Source organism: Mustelus asterias, chromosome 5 (genome assembly GCF_964213995.1).
Source record: "Mustelus asterias chromosome 5, sMusAst1.hap1.1, whole genome shotgun sequence".
NCBI lineage: Eukaryota > Metazoa > Chordata > Chondrichthyes > Carcharhiniformes > Triakidae > Mustelus > Mustelus asterias.
In genome coordinates this window covers 114,754,272-114,781,481 of record NC_135805.1, presented here as the reverse complement: position 1 = coordinate 114,781,481, position 27,210 = coordinate 114,754,272, and the positions used below count along the sequence as shown (strand labels likewise).

Genomic DNA, 27,210 nt, shown 5'->3' with positions numbered 1-27,210 from the left:
TTGTAACATCTTGGTTACCTTTTGATGTATAAGATGCAAATGTTGCACTCGTGCCCAGTACATTTATAAAGAGAAATGATTTGTAGAACAACAATCCAAAAGGTTACAACTAAATGTTCAATTATCACTGGTATGACGCAGCAGTCTGCTATGTTGGGAAACTTGCGTTCAAGGTCGACTGAGAGTTCGGGGCCAATCCTAGTGTTTTCATCAGTTATTTATCCATTCCAAGACAGGATAATAATTATAAGAATTGGTCATATACTCTAGTTTTTTTTTTCTGCTTTGCTTCCTCCTACGTGCTTTATTTTAACTGTAAAGTTAACTTTTATTATGTTGTGCATTTCTTTACTTCAGAAAGTGACTTATAAAGCGGGGCATGGAACAGTGAGGGAAGGAGAAATGACAAAGAGTGGTGGGAGGGTTGAAATTAACAAACACTTGAATTTGCAGATGCTTTGGACCGTTTAATCTTTCAAGCTAGATGAAATAAATGCACCCAGTGCAGTATTTTATAATAGCCAGATTGCTGTTTATATAAAAGTAGATTTTATTGTAAATGTTATGGTGTGTTTATTATAGATGTGGGAAAAGTTAACATTCAAGTGAATTTACTCTAGAAACTAACTGTTAATTGTTTCAGGCATTCTGTATTTTTTTAAGCAGTGTATGTAATGCATATAATTGTGTTTTTAGTATTAAGTGGTCCTTGTTTATGATGATGTAACATTCAAGTAGAGTTAGCCAGGTTTCAGTTGCATTGAATAGAAATGGGGAGAAATGAGTAGAAGTTTGACCCTATATTTTTGCTCGTTCTGGACTTGTTTAGTTCATCTGATTTTATTCAAAGACCTGCACCATAGACCTGGGACCCCTCTTAATGACTTCTCCATCAAACATAACAATTTTTAAAAAAAACTTTGGTTTCGAGTATAAAAGTTGGAGTGTTATGGTAAGGTTATATTAGGCATTGGTGAGGCCGAATTTGGAGTATTGTGTACAGTTTTGGTCACCTAGTTACAGGAAGGATGTAAATAAGAACAAAGAAAAATACAGCACAGGAACAGGCCCTTCGGCCCTCCAAGCCCGTGCCGCTCCCTGGTCCAAACTAGACCATTCTTTTGTATCCCTCCATTCCCACTCCGTTCATATGGCTATCTAGATAAGTCTTAAACGTTCCCAGTGTGTCCGCCTCCACCACCCTGCCTGGCAGCGCATTCCAGGCCCCCACCACCCTCTGTGTAAAATATGTCCTTCTGATATCTGTGTTAAACCTCCCCCCCTTCACCTTGAACCTATGACCCCTCGTGAACGTCACCACCGACCTGGGGAAAAGCTTCCCACCGTTCACCCTATCTATGCCTTTCATAATTTTATACACCTCTATTAAGTCTCCCCTCATCCTCTGTCTATCCTCCTTTCATCCTAAGGTTGAAAGAGTGCAGAGAAGGTTCACAAGGATGTTGCCGGGACTTGAGAAGCTGAGTTACAGAGAGAGATTGAATAGGTTGGGACTTTATTCCCTGGAGCGTAGAAGATTGAGGGGAGATTTGATAGAGGTGTATAAGATTTTGATGGGTATAGATAGAGTGAATGCAAGCAGGCTTTTTCCGCTGAGGCTGGGGGAGAAAAAAACCAGAGGGCATGGGTTAAGGGTGAAAGGAGAAAAGTTTAAAGGGAATATTAGGGGGGGCTTCTTCACGCAGAGAGTGGTGGGAGTGTGGAATGAACTGCCGGATAAAGTGGTAAATGTGGGGTCACTTTTAACATTTCAGAAAAACTTGGACGGGTTCATGGATGAGAGGGGTGTGGAGGGATATGGTCCAAGTGCAGGTCAGTGGGACTAGGCAAAAAATGGTTCGGCACAGACAAGAAGGGCCAAAAGGCCTGTTTCTGAGCTGTAATTTTCTATGGTTTCTATGGTTCATTGTGCTTTCAAAAGTTAGGGGTTAAAATGGAAAATGAAAGATGTTGCTTGACTGTTTCCAAAGCTTTGAGTAAAAAGAAATGGAATAAATACTGCCATTCTGGTTTTCATGTTTTAAGTTCTGGCAAACACACCCAAGCTCAGTGGAGCACTTTGGACTCTGAGTCTAGGTATAGCATCTCATTTGATGAATCACCCAAAGGAACTATTGCGTTTCAGGAAATTGTCAGTAGATGGCTTCATGAAAAGGGCACAGTAATTTCGATGGGCTGATTCCAGTTGCTACATAAGTACAGTTCTGTTTTGCTTGTCTCTTTCTTTCTGTTTGTGTAGTTCATTTGGAAACTAATCCGGAGGTATAGTTGTCATCTTGCATATTCACCAGTCAATGCATGATTGGTTTGCACAAGCTCTATTATGGCAGAGAATAAAGGCATCGGTTTCAGTTCATGGGAGACTGTGGTCCACCATTTCCACAAGTAAAGATATAGGGGAAATCTCTAATTCACAATATTAGAGTACAAAATGGCAATTATTGTTCAGATGATGGCAAAGCATAAGTAGCCTTTTTCTTATAGTCAAACAGTTTAAGCCCAGTGTTCAGATTTATATTTTTAACATGCATTAAAATAAAAATAATTAGCAATCCAAAGATTTTTTCTGTCATGACTGACACTCAGGGCTGGATCCATCTCGAAAGAATTAAATGCTTTTTTTCTTTTCGCCAATACTATTTTCTGTAGTTTCCCACTACGTCTGGCCCCTGAGCAATGTTAGATGTTTCACGGATGTCCTTGGTAAGGAGTGGATCTGTGTCTCCATAAGCAATGATGTGGAGATGCCAGCGTTGGACTGGAGGTAGGTACAGTAAGAAGTCTCTCAACACCAGGTTAAAGTCCAACACGGGTTTGTTTGGAATCACAAACTTTTGCAGTGCTGCTCCTTCATCAGGAGTGACTCACCTGATGATGGAGCAGCGCTCTGAAAGCTTGTGATTCAAAATCAATGTGTTGAACTTTAACCTGGTGTTGTGAGACTACTTACTGTGACCATAAGCAAGGTTTCTCTTTTTTTAAAAAAAAAGCTGGCCCTTCCAACTGTCTTCTGGTCAAATCTTGTTAATAAGAACTACCATGTGTATCCTGCTTTTATTACTGTGGTGAACCGTAGATGGTTACCGCTATGGGTACTTGTACATATGTTACTCTTGTTACTGTTGGGGTTAGGGTTGGGGTGTTCCACCTGTTAGCATTGTTCTGTGGTACACTCCGTTTGGCTCCGCCTTCTTATAGGAGTATAAAGGTCACTGCTACTTCCTAGTGGCCCTTAGTCTGGGATAGTATTGTTAAGCAGTATGCTCTATTCTTGTTGTGAATAAAAGCCTTTATTCCCGGGTACGTCCTAGCCTCCCGAGTGAATTAATCGTGCATCAATTACATTACATTATTCTTTCTTCAAAGAAATAGATCACCTGTTAAATGATCACAGGGGACACTGTCTCAAGCCATAGCAAGTTTCTGGAGGTATTTTGGATTAATTGACATCAGTGGTCCCTTTGGTGGATTCTATCAGTTGACTCCCCAAATATCGTTTCCTCTGAAAATGAATTGCCAACCATGTTTCGAGAGCGATGAAGACACATTCTCTGCCCTGACGCTGGGTTGTCAGCACTCTTCATTACTAAGGAGCAAATTGGACAGCAACTCCCAGCATCTGCACACATGCAGCTGAACATAGCGATCATAGTTGCCCTGCTCCCTCAGGAGCTGTACAGTATCTTACCGAGTGAATCACATTCAGATATACAAAGGATGTTAAATTGTGGTACTTGCCCACTAAACATCCCAGAAAAAGTTACTGCTTGTCCATTCAAGTATATGTAAATTTTTAACACATGATATGTCTTAATTACTGCCAATCAACCTTCCTGCACTGAAATTTACAATGAAGAGTGTGGAGGCTCATTCCTTCGGATGTTAATTATTGCTGCAAATCTTTTTTATTATTTTTTTGGTCTCTTATCTCTTGTGCTCAATCCTATTTTTCTGTCCTTTTCTCTTTTTTTGTGTACGTTTTGTAAATTTAAAGAATTTAAATATTCTGCTTTGCATTTTCTGGTTTACAAGTTGTGTGTCTCAGTAAAGGTTCTTTGATTGACTGAGGAGACACATTGCTACTTACTAGGTCCTGACCTGTCGAGCACATGGTACTGAAATTGATTTTTAATTACCACAAGTTGAAGTGCAAAAGTATCTTGAATGGTGAATGTTGTTCACTTGCTGCTAATCTCAAAGTCCAGGGCAATATAATGTTTACAGTATTGCACCCGCCCTCCTCTCTCTCTCTCACTTCCCAGCTCCAGGTATTAGTGGATTTTTCTCCTGCAACAGTTGACTTTTTCAAAAAAAAAATTAGGTTGTTACTTGCATTTTTGGCTTTGTCAGGAGGGTTTTTTTTTGTCTTTTTCAGCTACTTTAGCTTTGGCCTGTTGTCAAAATACTAACAACAACTTCAGGACAATGTTGTTTAAATTAACTATAGCAGTAACTGCTATCGGTGTTTATCAGCTTATCAGTGTTTCCTTAACGAAGGAAATTTTCATTAAATGTTATTGAATATCTAAATGTACTGTACAAATGTGATGAGGTGAATTAAGCCCAAATTTCAAAGCTTGAACTTTGATCTCCCCTGACCTGCTATTCTTCAAATTCTCATTCTGGTTGATAAGGTAAAGTTGCCATAGTCCTAGGTGACCATAGGCTGCTCTCCCCTTTTGAGGTAGGGTAGAATGGTGGTGATTTAACCTGAGGATCACCACATCTCGGGCAAGGTTGAGAAGGCAAAGCCTTCATGGATAACCTCAGCCAGTATGGGAATTGAATCCGTGCTATTGGCGTTGCTCTGCAGCACAAACCAGCTGTCCAGCCAACTGAGCTAAGCTGACTCTCTGTGAAGAAGTCAAGTCTTGGACTCTGCAGGTATAGTTATCACAGTCTCTTCTTCACTGCATGTAATTTCTTGCAATATTTGTCAAATGCAGCAAAATATATAGGTCAAAACATCAGCCCCATCTGTCATTAGCATTCGCCTTTGCAATATTGTCATTTGGTTATTAATTCAACCTGAGCGAGAGATGTTCCACCTCATTTTATGGGCATAGCATGAATTTAAAATGTGCCTGCAATATTTCTTTTGTTGTGTGGTACCAGGTGGAAAAAATAGCTTCAAGTTTGTGGTTTTGAAGGTTATTCCATATATCACTAAGTCGTGACTTGGCAAACGGTATTAGAATTCATTATTTTCTCCTATTTTGTTCTGGGAAGGTGGTAAGTCACATTCAGATCGGGTTGTGAGGATGCCAGTTTCTATCTGCTCCTTCACTTGGGGCCATTTTAAACAGCTTGCATTTATATTGTAACTTTACAATCAAAACATCCTTCATGAGGGGAAATTGACACTAACCGTAGTGAAGGAGCTAAGAAAGATGACTGGATGTATGTCGAGAAAGACAAGTTTTTGGGAGGCTTTTAAAGGCAGAAAGGGATATAGAGTAAATTCTAGAAGAAAAAATGTCTTTATCTATCTTGGCATTAACATACAAAGATGGTGCAGAGCAGGAGGGGAGGTATACAGGAGGCTGGGGTTGGAACTTGAAGACTTGCTCAGAAGCAAGGTTGGATGAGGGTTGCTGAGGTAGTTTGGGGCAAAGGTGAGGAGGAATCCTTCATGTGTCCTTCATGAGTGAGTACCTGTAGGCTTTTTGACTGAGGCATCATCACAGCCAAGCCAGATCTTATCTTCACCCGATGCCCACAGATATGCAATCCCACTGTGATTCTTGCTCACAAGCCGGCATCAGATAATCATGAGTATTACTGTCAATGTTTCTTCAATGGAAAATGGAGAGTGTGCCTGCAATTTTCTGCTATACATGATTAAGGCTTGGCTAGTAATGCATTTTTTTGAATATTAGCCCTTAAAAGGTCTTGTTGTGGATTCCTGCTCATTATTGCACACTACGTTTTCACGTATCTTGGCCTAGGGTAACTTCATAAGACATCAGCAAATCTGGTAGATTTTCAGATATGTAATCCTAGTTATTCTTTAATGGTGGGAAATAGAATTTGGAAAATAAGCCATGACCTTTAGACTGCAGCTGGTCTGTAATAATCCAGCAACCTGTTGCTACAACTTCCTGCAGCTTGGGTATATGTAAAATACATATCTCCCTTAAGAGGGTCAGAGTAATATCGACAGAACTCCCATGTAGAGCTGGATTTAATGCAGCCTGTCACAGTGGCAATGATGGGAGTCCAGCCCATGGGAGTGGACCCATTTCAATCTCTAGATTGTAGTAGAATCTTTTCCCCAATTAATCGGAGGGTGGAAGGGACTGACAAGGAATTGGAGGAGTTGAAACTTCACCCACAAACTCTCTTCCCCAGTTACTGACTTCATCTCTCTCCCTAGCAGCTGACTGAGGCTAAACTAGTCTGTTCGCAATGTTGGTGTTGTACTGGACACTGAGATGAATTTCCAATCGAACATCCACTTCCAAAATCAAGACAGCCAACTTCCACCCACAGAGCAAAATACCGAGGATGCTGGAAATCTGAAATAAAAATAGTAAATGCTGGAAAATCTCAGCTGGTCTGCCAGCATCTGTGGAGAGAGAAACTGATAACATTTTGGGTACAATATGATCCTTCAGAACTGCAGAAGAACTCGCTTCCCAAGAAGTCATATTCGATTCAAATCCATCAACCTATGTTTGCTGATATTAGCTCTGACCTGGCAATTAATTCTTCCTGTTTTCAAATACTTCCATGGCCTCAGCTCACATTTATGTATCCTCATCGGTCTGACAATCTTTTGAAATTGCTGCAAACTTCCTTGAGTATCCGTCCTGAAGAGCTGCATTGTTTGCATTTTCATAAAATAATGCTCTTCATTTGACTGTGTTCTCCGTGGGGGACTGAAGGAAGGAGAGGGAACACGTTTGGAGAGAAGCCTGGAAGTTTAAGTGCATTGCATCAATGCACTTGTGACTTTGTATTGTAACCCTGTTCAGTGCATCTGTAAGCCATGAAGGGAAGTATTAACCCTAGTACAAAAGACTCGTGGATAAACTGGATATCTGCTGTTTTTGGACATGTGGAAGACAGCAACTTTGTACTTCTGTGTCCGCAACTCGAGACCTGCTTGTTTGGGTCAATGATCCTGGATTAAGAGAAAAATGCATTTAATTGCTTGGCTAACTTGCTACAAAAAAAACGTTTCCCCAATAACCGCACTGGATGCTGTTAAAGCAGATGCTGCATTTCGTACAGTCGGAAATATTAAGTTACTGAAGTTTTTCTTGCATCATCCATTGCTGCATATGACCTAGTGGTATTATCGCTAGACTAATCCAGAAATTCAGCTAATGTTCTGGGGACCTGGGTTCGAATCCCACCACGGCAGGTGGTGAAATTTGAATTCAGTAAAAATCTGGAATTAGGAATCTACTAATGACCATGAAACTATTGTCGTTTGTCGCAAAAACCCATCTGGTTGCCTATTGTGCTTACTTGGTCTAGCTTGCATGTGACTCCAGAGCCACATCAATGTGGTTGACTCTCAACTGCCCTCTGAAATGGCAAGCCACTCCGTTTAAGGCCAAATAGGGATGGGCAATAATTGCTGGCCAACCAGCGATGTGCAGGTCTCATGAGTGAAGAAAAAAAGGAACATAAAATCCCTGATTAGGTGATAAGAGGAATTCATTTCACCAGACGGAAGTGTCCCTTTAATGTTGCAACAAGCAGAAGAGCAGAATCTTGAACAGGATTTTTTTTTCCTCTACCTGTTTGCTTTTTATTAGCTGTGATAATCTGTGCACCATTGCAGTCTTGAGTAGGTATCCTCCACTAGAAACAAAAAAACTTGCAGCTAATTAACTTCTACAATGAACCATCTACTTTTGTTGGATGGGAACTCGGCTCATTTTGTGCCTACTTTTTGGGTGCTGCTAGTTACCCAAGAGCTCCAAAATGGCACATATACACGTGTGGAGTAGATCGCATTAAAGAGTTGCTGTGTGTATGAAGTGAATATATATTAGAACACAGATGCAGTAGATTATGACATCAATTAGAGTGCAATGCTGATTTAACACCAGTGGTGCCCTTTTGGAGCCCAGCCAGCCAGCTAGCCTTCAGTTTCACACAGCTGAACATGTGTTCAACAGCAGGAAGGACCCCACAGTGTTATTTAAAGGATCGTGAAATACTTGCAGGTTAGTTACTGGTTGATTTCTTTTGGCTGTTGCTAATGTTCTACAAGTGTTTGAAAATTATTTTGAGTGCAAAAGTCTACAGGAAGTGGTATGGCAGGTGCTGAAGGACTTTTTGCTGACTTGAGGCTTCTGCACAAACTAGTTGCTCCTGGAACCATAGAATCCCTACAGTGCAGAAGGAGGCCATTCGGCTCATCGAGTATGCACCGACTCTTCGAAAGAACATCCTGTCCCGGGCCAATGGCGCACTGCCACTGCAAAACGTTGCAGGTTGCACGGTAAATCCCACCCAATGTGCGAGATGTCTGGGCTTCTGAAATCTCTCATTTGATGCAGCAGCAGCGTTGTCAGCGGTTGTGAAGGTGACAATGGTGATGAACTTCTGTGTTTGCCTCTGAGGCTGAAGCCGGAGATATTTGCAACATTTCATCCACTTTTGCGAGAGAGAGAGATATCAGTAGCACTCTATTCAAGTGAGCTAACTATACTTAAGTGTCTCTTGCCAGAAATGGGCTAGCAGAGTGGGCACATCATAAGTTAACAAGAAATAAGACTGCACAGGTTCAAGAAGGCAGCTGACCATCACCACCTCGAGGGCAATTAGGGGGTGGGTAATAAATGATGGTCAGCCAACAACATCCTGTAAATAAATGAAAGGAGCAGGAGTAAAGCCATTTGGCCCATCAGCCTGCGCTGGTGTTCAATAAGATCAGGAGCTATCTGATTGTGGCCTTAGCTCTACTTTCCTGCCTGTCTCCCCTATAGCCCCTGTATCCCTTGTTGAACATAGATCAGTTTAACCCAACTTTGAATATATTACTGACACAGCCTCCACTGCTCACTTGGGTAGACAATTCCAAAGGCTAACAAGCCTCCTGAGGGAGAAACAATTCCTTCTCATCCCCATCTTAAACTGGAGTGCTCTTATTTTTAAACTGTCCTCAGTTCCAGATTCCACTTTGAGGAAATCGCCTCATAGTATCTACCCTGTCAAGCGTCCTCAGAATACGATCACCACCTCACTCTTTGGAACTTCGAGTACAAGTCCAACCTGCTCACCCTCTCCTCGATAAGACAACCCCTTCATCACAGGAATGAGCCTAATGAATATTCTTTGATCTGCTTCAATGTAAGTACATCCCTCCTTAAATAAAGTGACCAAAACTGTGCACCATACTCTAGGTGCATTTCCACCAATGCCTTAGAGTTGTAACAAAACTTCTCTACTTTTATGCACTACCCTCCTCCCTTGCAATAAAGGCCAACATCCAATTTATCTTTCTAACTACTTGCTGTAATTGCGTACTGACTTTTTTTGAGTTCATGTTCCAGGTCAACTAAACCTCTCTGCTCTGTGGCATTCTGAAGTCTCGCTTCATTTAAAATAAAATGTTCTGCTTCTATTTTTCCTGCCAAAGCAAACAGTCTCGCATTTAACCATCTGGCAAAATTTCTATATCCATTTGCAAACTCTTTTTGTATCCTCCTCACAACTTGCCTTCCTACTTTTTTTTGTCGTCAGCAAATTTGGCGATGTTGCAGTCAGTCCCTTCAACTAAGTCATTAATATACGCTGAGGCCCCAACACTGATTCTTGTGGCACTGCACCAGTTCTAAACCTGGAAACGATCAAGTTATCCTGATTGTTTCCTGTTTGTTAGCTAAACTTGTATCCATGTTAATTTGTACTCCAACAGCATGAGCCCTTACCTTGCACAATAACTTTTTATGTGACACCTTAGTGACCACCTTTTGGAAATCCAGATACGCTACATCTACTGGTTCCCCTTCTCCACCCTGTTTACTACATCCTCAAAGAGCTCTAATAAATTTGTCAAACACAATTTCCCTTTCACAAAACCATGTTATCTCTGACTGAATGTACAATCATTTTCTACTGCTACCTCTCTCTAATTAATGGATTCTAGCATTTTTCCAATGACTGCTGTTGAATTAACAGGCAAATAATTACCTGCTTTCTGCCTTCCTTCCTTTCTTAAAACAGTGGTATTACCTTTGTGGTTTTCTAGTCCGCTGGGACATTTCTCGAATCTAAGGATTTTGGGAAGATTACAATTAATGCATCCAGTATCTCTAGCCACTTCTTTTAAGACCCTAGGATGCAGGCCATCAGGTTCAGGGGACCTGCTGGCCTTCAGTTCTATTAGTATTCCAATTACTTTTCTCTAGTAACTGGTTGTTTAAGTGTCTTCATCCCATTTTTTCTACTATTCTTGGGGTGCATGTTGTACCTTATGCTGTGAAGGCCGACACAAAGTTCTTGTTCAAAGTCTCAGCCATTTTCTCATTTCCCATTAATTCCCCAGCCTCCTCCTGAGGGATCAACACATTCTTTCTTTAGCGACTCTTTTTCTCCTTTTATGCTTGTAGTAGCTGTTACTGTCTTTTTATATTTATTTCTTGCTAGTTGTATCTCCTATTCAATGACTCCATGGCTTTATGAGGATTGCAAGCTTCCCCATGGTGCAGGATGTCATTGCATGCACATCACTTTGCAGTATGTCAATGCTACCCTACAATGGATTTGCAGAGGGATTCCACTCCCTCAGCCTCCATCCACTTTGTGACCATACGCAATGAATGATGCAGGCATCCTGGCAGCAGTCATGGATTCTGCAGCAATCAAACATACAAACATATAGACTAGAAGCTGGAGTAGGCCACTTAACCTCTTGAGTCTGCTCCACCATTCAGTAAGACTGGCTGATTTTTAAACTGAACCTCCTCATTCCTGCCGCCTCCACGTAATCTTTTGTCCCCTTGTTTATGAATCTATCTACTTCTGCCTTAAATATATTCTAAGTTTCTGCCTCGCCACCTATTCTGAGGAAGGGTTCCATGATCCTCAGAAAAAAAAATCTAATCTGTATCATAAATAGGTGACTCATATTTTTTAAACAGTGACCTCCAGTTCTAGATTTTCCCACAAGAGGAAACATTCTCTGCACATCCACCCTGCAAAATACCCTCAGGAATTAGTATGTTTCAATGAAGTTGCCGCTTACTCTTTTAAACTCCAACAGGTACAAGGCTAGTCTTCTAACCTTTCCTCCATGAGACAACCCATCCATTTCAAGTATCAGTCAAGTAAACCTTCTCTGCACCGATTCCAAAACTTTTACATCATTCCTTAAGTGAGACCAACACTGTACACATTACCCCAGATGTCTTCTCACCAATGCCCTGTATAACTGAAGCATAACCTTCCCACTGTTTCATTCAATTCCTCTTGTAATAAACAATAACATTTTATTAGCTTAATTACTTGCATACTAGACTTTTGTGATTCATATACTAGGACACCAAGATCCCTCTGCATCTGAGCTCTGCAATCTTCATCATTTAGATCTTTTTTTCCTGCCAAAATGGGCAACTTCACATTTTTCATCATTTATACTCCATTTGCCAGATCTTTGTTCACTCACCTTAACCTATCTCTACCCTTTTATAACATCAATGTTCACTTCACAACTGGCTTTCCTACCTATCTTTGTGTTATCAGCATATTTACCTTCATCCTAATCAGTGGTTTGCCCTGCTGCCTCAGTGTCAGGGACTGGGGTTCAATTTCAGCCTCAGGGCTCTGTCTGTGTGGAGTTTGCACATTCTCCCCTTGTCTGCATGGGTTTCCTCCGGGTGCTCCAGTTTCCTCCCACACTCCAAAGATATGCAGGTTAGGTTGATTGGCCATGCTAAATTGCCGCTTAGTGGGGTCCTACAGGAATAGGGCCTGGGTGGCATTGTGGTCGATGCAGACTCGATGGGCCAAATGGCCTCCATCTGTTCTGTAGGGATTCAATAATGGTCAGTGCTATTTGCTCCCTGGGGTTAGGATATGCAGGTTTGTCAACCCACAAGGGATTTTCCTACACGAGTGGAAGTGTGTCATGCAATATGTTTTGGCTGTGATTATCATGGTTCAGTCACTGGCCGTATGGAAGCTGTCAAATCTGGGACTTCACAGCAGGACTATATATGAAAGTGGATGAAGCTATCAATGTTGGGTATGAAGCCTGACTGATGGAGGTTGATGAGGGGCTGGTGATTTGTGCATTGGCTGAAGCTACTGGTGCAGTCGATAAGATCTGACATTTCGGGATGTATTCACTGATAATTGAAGTACTTATGCCACTGTATCCAGATCCTCGGGGCTTAACCTTGTGGATCAATGTCAAGAATCATGTGTTTCCACTATTTTCGCTGTGTGTCTGGAGGGCCTTCTGGCCTCTTGTGAATCCAGGACAACAACTCTTCCATCAAGATCTTGAGTGCTTGGTCAGTAATCCTTGGCCTGCTCTGTGTTACGCAGTTCTTCAATTTTGCAGGTGGAGTCACTCCCTGCATGAGTGCCAGCATCTGCTCTCGCCACAATGCCTCTCTTCTTTTAAGAGGTGCAGGCTAACTTAACCTGATGCAAACAAGTTGTGATTTCAGGGGTCTGCCCCTGATGTGTGTAGCTAATTAACAGCTTGGTTAGTCACTGGCTACATGCAGTAATCAGCATGCAGCACAAAGTTGACCTGCTACCTGCATTGCAATCCAGGGGCACTGTTAATCATGCAGGGTGATCTTTGCTTCTGTATTTGGGGAGTGTCTAATTTATATCCCAGGGCTGTCGAAGAGGAGAATTGGAAGTGGCAGGGCAGGCAGTGTTTTTTTTTATTGCAAGTTTATTTCTGGTGACGTATTTAGTGATGTCTTCTGAGGCACAGTACATTATACAGTACTGTTTATGCCTTTAATCATCACTGGTAGCATAGTAGCGTTGATATATACTAACACTGAGATAACCAATTGAACAAATGGTGGGAATTTGCTTCCGCACTGATTGTTACAGCTATCAAAACAAGAAGCCATCTGTGCAGTGTAATGGTAAGTATATAGTCATGTATGGTAGTGGAAAACGCAACATGCCATTTAATCTAGGTCTGGGTTGCTAGGAGCTACATGGGAGCAGCTGGAGGTGACCTGGCCATTTAATTATGTTTTTCCCTGCCCTGTGGGGCAGTGCACTTCCTCTGCTGTCTACCAGTGCTGCGTGATGTGGGGACATCAGAGGGTAGCATGAAACACAATATACCTCAACAATTGGTGGTTTTAGTGCCACTTACCTCAATTTGAGCTTAATAAAATGGTAAGAACTCTGAAGGAAATGGGTGTATTATTATCTTGAAGGCACACTTTTTTATGCAAGTGTTTCACAAACCTTTAATTTGCAAACATGATACAGTGACCTGAAATGGGTATCTTGTTGCATTGTATATGACCTTGTGATAAATGATGCAAAGGTTTTCTTCCTCCGTGAACAATTTGATGTTTGCCAAATACTACTACTTGAAGTTCATCTGTATATTTTAAAGTAGTTTCATTTGAGTAAAGGATCAGAGTGGTTAATGTTCTGCAAATTAATAAATTGGTGATAACAAATGAACTCATTTTCATTCCAGATACAAACACTAATCTATGCTGTTAATCCAAAGCTTGGGGAAAAATCAGCACTGACTCCCCTATGGCCTCATTTCGTAATGCTAAGTTGTAGAAACCAGACACCACAGATTTGATTCCCTGTGATATGTTGCAGTTCACAAACCGACCTACCTTTTAAAATTAACTAATATAAATGTTTTTTGCAGAAACATTATTGGGCCTCTTGATTCTGCCCTGCAATTCTGTTATGTTCACAGCTGATCTATACCTCGCCTGCGTTTTAACAGCCTGATGCGCTATTCAGACACGAGGCTTGAAGCTCAGTAAATGAAAGGCTTTTATTTACTGTTAACGAAGCTACCAGAACTGATATACACTATCCCAGACTGAAGGGGTCCCGGCCAGAGCAGGGACTCTTATACCTCTCCCAGGAGGCGGAGCCCGATTGGGATGTGCCACAACACTACAGTACAAAGGTGTAACAACCCCACCCTAACCCCAACAGCAACAATAGCACAACCCAACAGCAACATATGTACATCCTTGTAGTCCTGGCCAGCCCCTGGCTCAGCACTATCCAGTGGGAACCAACGATGGTTCACCACATTCACCCCTCCTTTGAGAACAAAGGCCGGCGGGGTACAAAAAAACAGAATAAAGTGTCAGCAGTCTATAAGTTCAGACGGTCAGGGGGACCGCACCGTCGTTGTGACCTCCTCAATACCGGCGGTGACACCGGTGTAGGCACTTGTGGTGGTGTTCTCCCCAAAACGGCGTCCAGCTGTTCTTCCACGGACTCACAGGCCGGTTGACCCTGAGGTGACGATAGTCCAGGGGATCCTGACATGCCCTGCGGTGGCGACCATCTTCTGGGCTCAGGCAAGCTGTACATGGGAGTAAAAGGGTTAAGCAATGGTCCCGATGCTGCCCGCACCGTGTCCGGGGAAGAAACAAGAGATAAAGGGTTTGTAACGGGGTATGGGAGTGACAGGGGTTGCTACGTCCCCTGCTGGCGCCAGGTCTCGGATCGAGACCATGTCCTCTCGCCCGTCAGGGTATGCCACATAGGCATACTGAGGGTTGGCGTGGAGGAGATGGACCTGTTCGACCAACGGGTCGGACTTGCAGGCCCTTACATGTCGCCGCAGGAGGACGGGTCCTGAGTACGTCAACCAAGACGGTAATGAGGTCCCCGAGGAAGACTTCCGAGGGAATGAGAACATCCTCTCGTGGGGAGTAGCATTGGTTGCCGTACACAGGAGGGAGTGAATAGAATGGAGCACATCAGGGAGCACCTCTTGCCAACGGGAGACTGAAAGACCTTTTGACTTCAACGCCAGTAAGACAGCCTTCCAGACTGTAGCATTCTCGCGTTCCACCTGTCCATTACCCCTAGGGTTGTAGCTCGTGGTCCTACTAGAGGCAATCCCGTATGAGAGCAGGAATTGCCTCGTCATCGCTCATGAACGACGAGCCCCTGTCGCTATGGATGTAGCTGCGGTACCCGAACAGGGTAAAGAGATCACGGAATGCCTTGATAACCGTGGCAGCGGATGTATCAGAGCAGTGAACAACAAAAGGGAACCGAGAGTACTCGTCAATGATATTGAGGAAGTACACATTCCGATCTGTTGAGGGAAGGGGGCCCTTAAAATCGGCACTCAGTCTCCCGAAGGGACGAGTGGCCTTGACTAATTGTGCCCGGTCAGGTCGGTAAAAGTGCGGTTTGCATTCTGCGCAAACCCGGCAGCTCCTTGTTACCGACCTGACGTCCTCCACCGAGTAAGGCAGGTTGCGGGCTTTTATAAAGTGGTAGAGCTGAGTGACCCCAGGATGGCACAGGTCATTATGGAGGGCGTGCAAACGGTCCTCCTGTATACTAGCGCATGTTCCACGTGAGAGGGCATCCGAGGGCTCATTGAGTTTCCCTGGACGATACATGATGTCGTAGTTATAGGTGGAGAGTTCAATTCTCCACCGCAGGATCTTGTCATTCTTGATCTTGCCCCTCTGCGTGTTGTTAAACATGAACGCCACGGACCACAGGTCCGTGATCAGGGTGAACCGTTTTCCCACCAAGTAATGGCGCCAGTGCCTGACGGCCTCCACAATAAGCCTGGGCCTCCTTTTCCACCGCTGAATGCCGAATTTCGGGGCCTTGGAGGGTGCGGGAAAAAAATGCGTCAGGCCTGCCCGCCTGGTTAAGTGTGGCGGCCAGGGTGAAATCAGATGCATCGCTCTCCACCTGAAAGGGGATGGACTTGTCTACAGCGTGCATCGTAGCTTTCGCGATGTCGGCTTTCAAATTATTGAAGGCCAATCTGGCCTCTGGCGTTAAGGGAAAAGTCGTGGACTTAATGAGCGGACGGGCTTTATCTGCGTAGTTTAGAACCCACTGCGCATAATAAGAGAAGAAGCCTAAGCATCTTCTCAGTGCTTTTGCACTAGCAGGTAAGGGAAGTTCAGAAAGGGGGCGCATACGGTCTGGATCAGGGCCAATGACCCCGTTTTCCACCACGTATCCTAGGATGGCTAATCGGCGCGTACGAAACACACACTTCTCCCTGTTGTAGGTCAGGTTCAGGCGAGATGCAGTGCGTAAGAAGTTCAGGAGATTTGTGTCGTGGTCCTGCTGGTCATGGCCGCAGATGGTGACATTATCCAGGTACGGGAAGGTAGCCCGCAGCCCGTTCTGGTCCACCATTCGGTCCATAGCACGCTGGAAGACCGAGACCCCATTGGTGACACCAAAGGGAACCCTGAGAAAGTGATACAAGCGATCATCTGCCTCAAAAACCGTGTATTGTTGGTCCTCTGGGCGAATGGGGAGTTGGTGGTAGGCAGACTTGAGGTCTATGGTGGAGAACACCCGGTACTGCGCAATCTGATTGACCATATCAGATATGCGCGGGAGGGGATACGCATCCAGCTGCGTATATCGGTTAATGGTCTGACTGTAGTCAATGACCATCCGGGGTTTGTTCCCGCTCTTGACCACCACGACCTGCGCTCTCCACTGACTTGCACTGGGTTGTATGATCCTTTCTTTGAGGAGCCGCTGAACCTCAGATCTAATGAAGATCCGATCCTCAGTGCTGTAACGCCTACTTTTAGTCGCGATGGGCTTGCAGCCTGGCACAAGATTCTGGAACAAGGAGGGTGTGGTGATCTTCAGCGTCGAGAGGCTGCAGGCGGGGTGCGTTGGGCAATTTGGAGGCTGCTGCTGTTTTCCCACTGCCAGTGAAGGGAGTGGCCCACCGTACTGTAGGATTACACTCCTCAAGTGGACCATGAAGTTTAGTCCGAGAAGTATTGGCGCGCAAAGATACGGCAACACAAGGAGCTTGAAACGCTCGTAAACTGTGCCTTGCACCTTCAAGGTTACCACGCAACTCCCTAGCACGGCAACAGACTGGGACCTCGATGCCATAGAGATTGTCTGTTTGGCAGGTTGAATCCGGAGTCCACACCGCTTCACAGTGTCTGGGTGGATAAAGCTCTCAGTGCTCCCGCTGTCAAACAGACAATAAATAACGTGGTTATTTACCTGGATATTCATCATAGATTTGTCAAGTCTATGAGGCTTGGCCTGGTCCAGGATGATCGACGCCACCGTTGGTTCATGAGCGCCACTGCAGGCAGCTGAAGTCAATGAGGAGGACCCCTGCTGGTCGTTTGTGCAGTAAGAAGTTTAACAACACCAGGTTAAAGTCCAACAGGTTTATTTGGTAGCAAAAGCCACACAAGCTTTAACACGGTCGTTTGTGGTCAGTGTCGACCAACATGGCTGCCCCCATGAATCGCATGTGGGTGAGGGCGCCAAACTCAGCGACCCCTGGTGGTCATACTCCTCTGACTCCGTCGACCATAATGGCGTCGTCCTGGTCTCGCACGTGGACGAACCCCGCGATGACTTCGACGACGAAGACCCGAGCTCTGAAGAATCGCAGGCCGCACTGCCGTTCCTGGGTTTAGATCGGCACACTTTTGAAAAATGCCCTTTTTTACCGCATGTGGTGCACAACACAGCTCTAGCGGGACACTTTTGCCGAGTATGCTTCGCTCCTCCACAGAAATAGCACCGTGGGCCGCCCGGGGCTGCTGCCGTCGTCTGGCCCGAATGGGAGCACGCCATTACACAGCATTTCGAACCCGAGGGACGAGGAGGGATTTGCGACTGCTCCTGCCACGTTGTCTCCACATGATCCTCCGGATATAATACCAAGCTTTTGGAGGCCGACTCGAGCATCTCTGCTAACTCGATGGCCTGGGTAAGATTAAGGTTACCCTTCTCCAACAGTTTGTCGAATGTACGACGATCCGACCCTGGCCACAAACGCATCTCGGGCGAGGTCGTACATGCTCTGCTCAGCCGACACAGCTTTGCAGTCACAGCCCCTGGCTAGCTGTAAGAGCTCGTTCGCATAGTCCTCCATCGTTTCGCCAGACTGCTGTCGTCGAGTGGCTCGGAGGTAACGAGCGTGTATCTCATTAGGTGGTTTGGTATAGCGCTTCTTTAGAAGCTCGAGGGCCTTCGGATAATCGGTGGCCGCACGGATCGCGAGGTAGACAGTGTCGCTTACCCTCGCATGGAGGACCCGGAGTCTGTCATCATCTGTGGTGACCACTGCGGAGGCTGCCAGGTAGTCTTCGAAACACTTCAGCCAGTGGTCGAAGGTGTTAGAAGCGCCCACCGCACGTGGATCTAGCGTAAGGCGTTCCGGCTTCAGAATTTGCTCCATACTCTCTTTTTGTTTTCTCGACGAGAGTTTAACGACAGTAAATAAAATTGATGCGCTATTCAGACACGAGGCTTGAAGCTCAGTAAATGAAAGGCTTTTATTTACTGTTAACGAAGCTACCAGAACTTTTATACACTATCCCAGACTGAAGGGGTCCCGGCCAGAACAGGGACTCTTATACCTCTCCCAGGAGGCGGAGCCCGACTGGGATGTGCCACAACACTACAGTACAAAGGTGTAACAACCCCACCCTAACCCCAACAGCAACAATAGCACAACCCAACAGTAACATATGTACATCCTTGTAGTACTGGCCAGCCCCTGGCTCAGCACTATCCAGTGGGAACCAACGATGGTTCACCACACAGCCTTTGATCCATAGCCCTTGTTACCCTTGCTGAACAACAGAAATCGACCAATCTCCATCTTGAAAATTTCAATTGCCCCAGAATCAACAGCCTTTTGTGGGGAGATTTCAGCTATTCTGTGTGGAGAAACAAAATGCTTAAATAAGCTGACACTTGCATAAAAAGTCCCTTGATGTGGGGAGATTTCAGCTATTCTGTGTGGAGAAACAAAATGCTTAAATAAGCTGACACTTGCATAAAAAGTCCCTTGATGTACTTTTAAGATACACCCATTTCCTTTAGAGCTCTTTTTTTTAAGGATTTAATTGTTGAGGTACATTTTGTTTCCTCCTACCCTCTGGTAGGATTCTCACACTGTATCCAAAAGTTAAAAGAACAGCCCTCTCTCTCTGTGTCCCACTCATGCTGTCCTTTTTTCTGGATTTCCACACCAAGGAAATACTTTCCTATTATAAGTTTAAGCACCTCAATTAGGTCAACCCTCAGTCTTCTACATTGATGTACTTCCTTGCCTGTAAAATGCTTTGGAATGCCCCTGAAGTTGTTAAAAGGTGCTATGTAAATGCAAGTGTTTCTGTACTCCAGTGACTATCCTGACAATGCAGCCCTTTAAGCTCTGGTATAATTTGATAAAATCTGTATTAAACTCTCTTCAAAGCCAATGTATCCTTCCTGAAGTGTAGTGTCCAAAACTCTCTACTCCCAGATGGGGTCTGACTAAGGCTGTATATAATAGGAGTGCAACCGGTTTGTAATCTAGCCCCCTGAGATAAAGGCCAACACTCCATTAGCCTTTTTATTATTTTCTGTACCTATGTACTGACTTTTAATGATTAGCGAACATGGAAGCAAAAATCCCATTGCTCCTCCACTCATCCTAGCAGCTTACCGTTCAGTGGAGAAAAAAAACCAAATTTACCCCTCCTGGTTTTCTGAATAGGGTAAAATAAAATGCCATGTTGCGATGGTTTGAATTGTAATGCAGACGGCAGTGCTGCAGTCCTTGTAGGAAGACCACTTTCTAGTGAGCAAAGAAACACAGACATCTTTCTCCAGCTAAGTGCTATCATGTTGCTGGAGAAAAATATCAAATAGAGTCATCTGATACTAGTACCAGAGCCTGGGATCAGTAGATACGTGTACCAGATGCTGGGTAACTACAGTGTTAGCTAGAAGTTGGCGTGATCGCCTTGTTTGAGCTCAGCCATGTTTGGCATGCAGCCCTAAGTATTCAGTCATTCCTATCAGTCACAAACACTGGTTACACTGAGGGGCAGTTTCAGGAAAGGGGAAGTAGAAATTAGGCCAGCTTACCTACCTCCCCCCTTTTATAATTGGGTGGTTTTAGTGCCGCTTACCTCAATTTGAGCTTTTTATTATCATAAGGAAAGTAAGAAGAGGGAAAAAAAGTCTCTTTCCCCCCCCCCCCCAATTTTGTGGGGCCTAGAGAACCGGCCACTTTTGAGAGGTGAGCCATTTTGCTTGTAGAAATGGAAGGTAGGATGTTAGTGGTAGACTGCTACCATACGTTTATCTGTGGAGTCTGTGAGCAAGTACCATTGCCAGCAAGAACTCTGTATTTAGAATTAATGCAATTAACAAAGTTCCTTTTCTTGTTTTGCTGCTACCTCTCCAAATGCTGTATTTCAAGATGAGAGCTGTGCAAATTCCTTAGTCACTTCATCAAATTGGCACTCTTAAATGAGACAGAAGGATGCCTGGCTCTGTGAACCTGCCCTTTATAAATGGCTGACTGTCCAGACATTAGATTTTGAGTCTGTGGGTTGGCGAGTGACCTCACAAGTGAGGAGGTTGTTGGGTGTGGTGGTTGACTGGGCGGGAGGCCTGCCTCGGGACTCCAGCATTGTGTCCAAGTGTTTTTTTTTAAAAAAACAGCCTTCAGTCCCTGTCCCCCCTCTCATGCTTCAACCGATGCCCTTGCCCACCCTTCTTTCCCCTTACATCTACAATGCCAACTCATCTAGAGTCCATTATGGGCAGACCTCGGGACCCATGCAGAGATTGGGGGGGGGGGGACCCCTCATTCATAAAAGTCCCTTTTACTGCCTTTACATTCCTTCAGTTAAATACAGCTTTAACAACAAACATTTCATTCAAGTAAGCAATTTATTTACTTCAAAGAGTCCAAAACTTGTAGCTGTCAATCAAAATGTGAGCTGACAGACACCCTACTGTGATAATGGATGGTTGTGAAATCAGGAATGCACTAATAATCCAGTAATGGAAAACCTAGGGCTTATGTCAACAGCCAGAATGAAATAGCAAGCAGTGTTTTTTTTAAACACTCCAGACAGTTTTTTCAAAGATCTTTTGGATCCTTTTGACAGGCTCTCTTGATGAGTGCTTCTTGACAGTTTATGTCCTTTTTGTTCACATTTCTGCCTACTTTTAACAATTCCACAGAACAGTTTATCTCTCCTAAAAGATGTCCTGGGATCAGGTCTAAAGGGGTATCTTGGCTATCAAAATGAATCCAGTGTGCCCTTACTTGGTCTAAGCTGCAAACATTGGGTTTCTCACTCCCAGCCTACAAAAATCCCACATCAGTGGCGGTAGTTGGTGATTTCAAACAACCAGTTGCCTATGCAAAATACACCTCACCCGCCGCCGCCCCCCCCCCCCCCCCACCCCTCACCCCCACCCCCAAGAAAATGGGAAGTGCGGTGTTCGGGGGAAGGTCTTAGAATTTTTGGCCACTTGCACTATTTTTGCCATGATGATATAGAGGCTCTCTGTCATGCCAAAAATCTGAAGCTGCTAATCAATTTTCCATTGATTTCTTTGGGAGAAAAAAATCATAGAATCATTACAGCACAGAAGAAGGCCATTTAGCCCATTTTGTCGATGCTGGCTTGCCAGCTGAGGAACATGCCCCAGCCCAATCCTATTTTCCAGCACTTTCATCCATAGCTCTGGAAGTTATGGTGCATATCCAGACAAGATTTAAATGAATTGAGGGTGTCTACCGTTTTTCAGGAAGTGAGTTCCAGAGCTTTACCACACACTCCTAGAGAAAAATAATCTTTGCTTATGCGTGCTTGCACCTCCCTCCCCCCCCCCCCCCCCCCAACCTTACAATCCTGTACTAATGACGTTAAATCTGTGACCTCCTAGGCAGTGACCTGTCTGCTAAGGAAATTGATCCTTTCATCCACTCTAACCAGGTCCCTCACAATCTTGTACACCTCAATCAAACCTGCTCTCAGCCTCCTCTGCTCCAAAGAAAGCAGCTGCAGCCTATCCAGTGTTTCCTCACAGCTGCAATTTTCCAGTCCTTGCTACATCTTTTGTACCCTTTCTTACAATGAGGTGACCTGGACTGCGTGCAGCCTCAGGTACCTCAATGTTGTGGCTTCACTCGTGTTTTATTTGGCTCAGGCATAACCTCCCTATTTTTGTATTCTGTTTGGGTAGCAGATCCGATGCTGTCAGTGGGGTTAGGTTAAAGTTAATCTATTTGTGTGATTTTTATATCTAAATTAAAATACTGGAATCAATGGGGAAGTCATTCTACGTGACATCTCTACAGTGTTTGGATTAAATAATGGTTGGGTTTAAATACTACACTCAATGTGCAGGTTAGGTTGATTGACCATGTTAAATTGTCCCTTAGTGTCCCAAGATTTGTAGGTTAGGGGGATAGCAAGGTAAATGGGTAGGGTTATGGGGATAGGGCATGAGTAGAATGATCTGTCAGAGTTGGTGCAGACTTGATGGGCCAAATGGGGTCGTCCTGCACTGTAGGGATTGTAGGGATTTGAGGTTATTGGGTGTACATGCATATCTCTTTGTGCTCAGAGATGGTGGCAACAGAGGAATTTTAATTTCTCCCATGTGGTGGAAATTTGAGTAAGAGTAAAGATGAGGCGAGTGCAGTTTTTAGTGAGACTATCACCACCTCAAATTCAGTCACTAAATACCCTGACTTACAACTTTATCACCGTCCCTTCAAGTAATGAGGTAATATTCCAATCCTAAACAGCAGAGTCCACTTACCCCAGATGGATGCAGTAGTATAAGAAGACATCTCGCTATCACCTTTTATCAGTTCAGTGGTTAATAAATACTGGCCTTGCCAGTGACTCTCTCATTCCAAAATGAGCTGCTTTGTCCCTGATCCGTGGCAATTTTAAAATGCCTGAAGCATCAGGAGTAAGAAGGGCTACTCTGACACAGGTTGATGCATTGTAGCGATTTAAAAATCAAGGTCTTATTACATACTAGGACCCCAACATCAGTGTAACCAGGAAGTCAATGGGGCACTTGTAACAAGAGCCTGGTCAGACCCCTCTGATGTTGGATTAAAATTTTTTGTGGGGCTAGGAAAAGCAGGAATTTGTGCAGGCTGCAAATGAGTTTGGGCTTCCCCTGCCTCCTTTATTCATACCACCTAACTGCCACCTTTCCCACTGCTGACCACTCCAGAACTGCCTTTGCCTAGGTGTTTGATCTCTGCTTGCCTGACTTCCTACCAAATTCCCAGCCTTCCTGGTGGAAGCCAGCCAGCAGTCATGTTCATGAGGCTCAACCATTGAAATTGGCTGGACCTTCCACTGCCGCCGTTGGATGGGCTGCCCCTCACTAAGCCACTTTCCTGCTCTGGAGTTCAAATTCCAACCTTGATCTCAGCTGGAGAGTTGCCAACTGGAGGCGAGGCACTTCAGGGGAAAAACAACAACGAAGGCATGGTCGGCGGTTGGGAGGCTGAATTATAACAATCAAGACCTTGTCTGATTGTGATTTTTTTTCCCTCATGTTTTTATATAGTCATGACCTTCCCTCTCTCCCAACTTTTGTCCTTCATCAGATCCAGCTTCACAATCAATAGACCTTGAGCAGCTTTACTAACAGAAATATTTACAAGCTGCTACTGCTAATGTGACTTCACAGTTGCAAAGCTGCTGCAGTACTATTCAACTGAGATGGTGATAGAAAGAAGTCACTATGATCAATACAAATATTTGATTTTATATCAACTGAACTGCATTAAACTTGAGTCACTTTTACACTCCAGGCAATTGTTTGTTTTAATTTAAAAACGCATGGTGATTTCAGACATAATTACAGGATTAGTTCTGGGTCAATCATTTCAAACCATATTCGAAAGATGGCTAAGAATCTGCTACAAGGCATTAATCCACTGAAGGTTCGATTCATGTCATAAGTGCTAAGTATACAGCTGAATTGTTTACAAGGGGCTTTCAAGACACCAGAAGCACCATTTATTCTACACAAGTTTGTCATGTTTTCTGTTTAGGCTGCTGTGACTTTTTTCTGCGGCTCTGTTGTAACATAAAGAGGAAGGTTGGGTTGTTGTCATTTACTTTCAAGCTTCTCGAAAGGGGTTTTAAACAAAGATAATGGCTCAGATTTTGCGGTGGAAATCATGAGACTAACAGAGCTCACTGTTTACATATAAATTGGACAACTTCCCACAAGCACACATGCGCAGTTAATTGTGGAAATCGGGAAGCTTCTGTCCCCATTGCCTGGGAGCTGACAATATCTGGGCATCTGACTTGGCATTCAATGTATTTAACAGTATGTGAGGGTTTGTCCTTGTGCATGGTTTTAATTTTGCTGTTCTAATGTCTGATGTCAGACGGGAAGAGTTTTTACACAGTTTGAACTCTTATTATGAAATTGAACAAATTGGCTGTAGGATTACTAAGATATACTTTGTAACAGAAATTAAATGGGACAAAACGTCATCACTACCAATAACTGTTTTGGTCCTGAAAATTAACTCCGATCTGAAGGAATCTCATTCCTTCAGATTTTAATTATTCAGGAGATGTTTTAAAACAACTTGTTTTAAATCTCTTGATCCAGTCTTTCTTTCACTTTCTGTAGCTCCCCTGACATAGAAAAGTGAATTCAAACTTTTTTCCTGGTCCAGGCTCTACACACCCCATTAACAATTCTTCAGTCTGATTCAATGAGGAGACTCAGTTGCTTGCCTGAGTCAGAATGGCCTACTGGGGTGTTATGCCTACAAGCTTTGAAACCAACAATTGCAGCTTTAGCAGTCAACCCAATTTTCATAAGAGTTGTACATGCATCTTGTGTTAATCCACTGAACGTTATGGCATGCTCTACTGGTTGACACTTGGTGACAAGTTTCAGGCTGGATCAAGGACCATAGAAGAGTGTACTCAGTTTCTAGGATATATTGGAGGGGAGGACCTGTACCTGGAGTGGCGGAAGTGTCCCCCTCTTCAGGTTCTGTTCCATTTGGCCTCATCTCCTCCTGTGGACCAAGAGGAATCCCTGGTAAGATGGCAACATGAGAAATAGGAGTAGACCATATGGCATGTCGAGCCTGCCCCACCATTCGGTGCAATCATAGCTGATCTTCAGCTTTGGCTCCACTTTCCCATCCTGTCCTCCTATTGTTTGATTTTCCCTCGGAACAAAAATCTGTCTATCTCAGCCTTGGGAGCCTCCACAGCCATCTGGAATGGAAAATTTCAAAGATTCACAACCCTTTTGAATGAAGACATTTCTCCTCATCTTGGTCCGAAGTGGCCATAAAAGCAAAATGCTGCAGAGGGTGGAAATCTGCAATAAAACAAAACGCTCAAAATACTCACCGGTTCTGACCGCATCTGTCGAGAGTCAAATATGCCTCTTTGACTTAAAACGTTAACTCTGTTTCTCTCTCCACAGATGCTGCCAGACTGCTGAGTATTTTACACACTTTGTTTTTATTTATTTTATGTTTGTACCCCTCCCCCATGTTCTAGATTCCCCAGCTAGGAGAAACAAACTATGTCCGCACTGTCGAGCCTCTACAGATGCCCATGACCAAACAGTCTCTCTTCCCTGGTGACTCCTACATTGTGGTGTAGCTTAGCACTTAGCTTTTTTTAGGAGAACTCCTCTGAGAATTTTCAAAATAAATATTGCTGTAGTGTTGAAGTGTCCTAGAGTCTCCTGATCTCTCAAAGCCCTCCAATCTCCAGCAAGTCGACAGTAAAAGCTGATACCCCATGTGTTCGAAATCCTCAATGAAATTTACTCCCCTTCAGCTGCTTGTTGTTGAAAGGGATTAAGTTGACTGCGAGCCAGTAAAATGTTGTCCAGCTTCCTTAATGAGCAGATCAGTTCCTTCAGGATCCTTCAGGCAGCTGTTCCTTGCAAGTACTTAAACTCCTTTACCAAGGTGGCATCTTGTGGCAAATGTGGACTAAACCGGTGATCCTGCTTAAGGACCCATCTTGGCCACCTGGAGTCTCTTTAGTGCCTAAAGTGGATGGAGGTAATTGTCCTCATTCTGGATGTAGTTGATGCTGACAAGGCTGTTTTGTTGCCCATCATCACTTGACCTTGGAAAGTAGTGGTGGTTGATTCTCCGTGCAATATGACTTGCAAACACTATTTCCGAGGGTATTATAAGTTAACATGTTGTGAGAGACTGGGGTTACCTGTAATCCAGACAGGGTATGGGTGATAGGCTCTCTTCCCTGAAGGCTATTTTCAGCCACAGTTCAACTCCATGGGGCGAATTTTCCCGTTTGGCCTGCCAGGGGAATCGTAGCAGGCAAGGGGTGGACCATGGAAAGGTCTGTTGACCTCGGGTGGGATTTTCCAGTATCTGGGCAAGCATGACCGGAGAATCCTGCCCATGTGTGAATTCTAGAATGGTTCAGTAGGTAGCATCGGGGAGCAGAAACTCTGGAATATTTTGTCCTCCTGCCGAAGCCATTAATTCCAACATCTTCGCTGTTGCTCCTGCTGAAATTAGCTAACTCAGTACAGTGCAGAAGTCCACACTGGGATTATTCTGACCTGTATGACTGTTCCACACTAGTCAATTAATTTATCAACTGAGCCATCAAGGGAGTCCAGATATAATTTATGTCATTACATGTTTTTTCATCCTAATTATTGCTACATTAATAGACTCTTCCCTTGATTTAGGTTCAAGGAGCAAGTCTAAAAGGTTGGAAAGAAGTAACCTCACTTTTCAATAAAGATGATGAGCACAAACTGCTGACTGACAGTGAACCCAAATGGTGAGTAGCTTCATTATTTTGCATGTGGATTAAATCTGTGCTGCAAGTTATTATGGTACTCTGAATAGCGATTCCTCCAACTGAACTATCACCTGAGAACAAATCTGAAGAAGTGGGTACAATAAAAGAGTAAGAGCTGTGATACATATGGAGAGTAAGAGGAAAGAGTTAGAATCAATACTCAAAGGGAATGTAGTGATTGTATCTGCAATTAGGATGTTCTTTTGTCTTTTTGTTCATAATGCTGTAAGTATTTCCTGTTGTTAAATTGAGATGAAACTTGCCGGCACTGTTTAAAGATGTTTACTGTTTTAGTTGTTGTTTGCAGCGATATCCCAGAAGCTATGAAAAGCTAGCAGCCTGAGCCTGCAACAATGAAACATCACAACTTGATGTGGGGTGACTGAAC

General features: G+C 44.0%; 1 protein-coding gene across 1 annotated transcript in view; it reads left to right on the top strand.

Annotated features, from left to right (window-relative positions):
• The window catches only part of LOC144493767 (testis development-related protein), a 64,495-nt gene that overhangs the window by 13,529 nt on the left and 23,756 nt on the right, over window positions 1–27,210 (top strand). Inside the window, exon 3 of the mRNA XM_078213226.1 lies at window positions 26,707–26,801. Within this exon, the coding sequence (XP_078069352.1) occupies window positions 26,707–26,801 (95 nt within the window). The remainder of the gene's footprint in view (window positions 1–26,706; window positions 26,802–27,210) is intronic.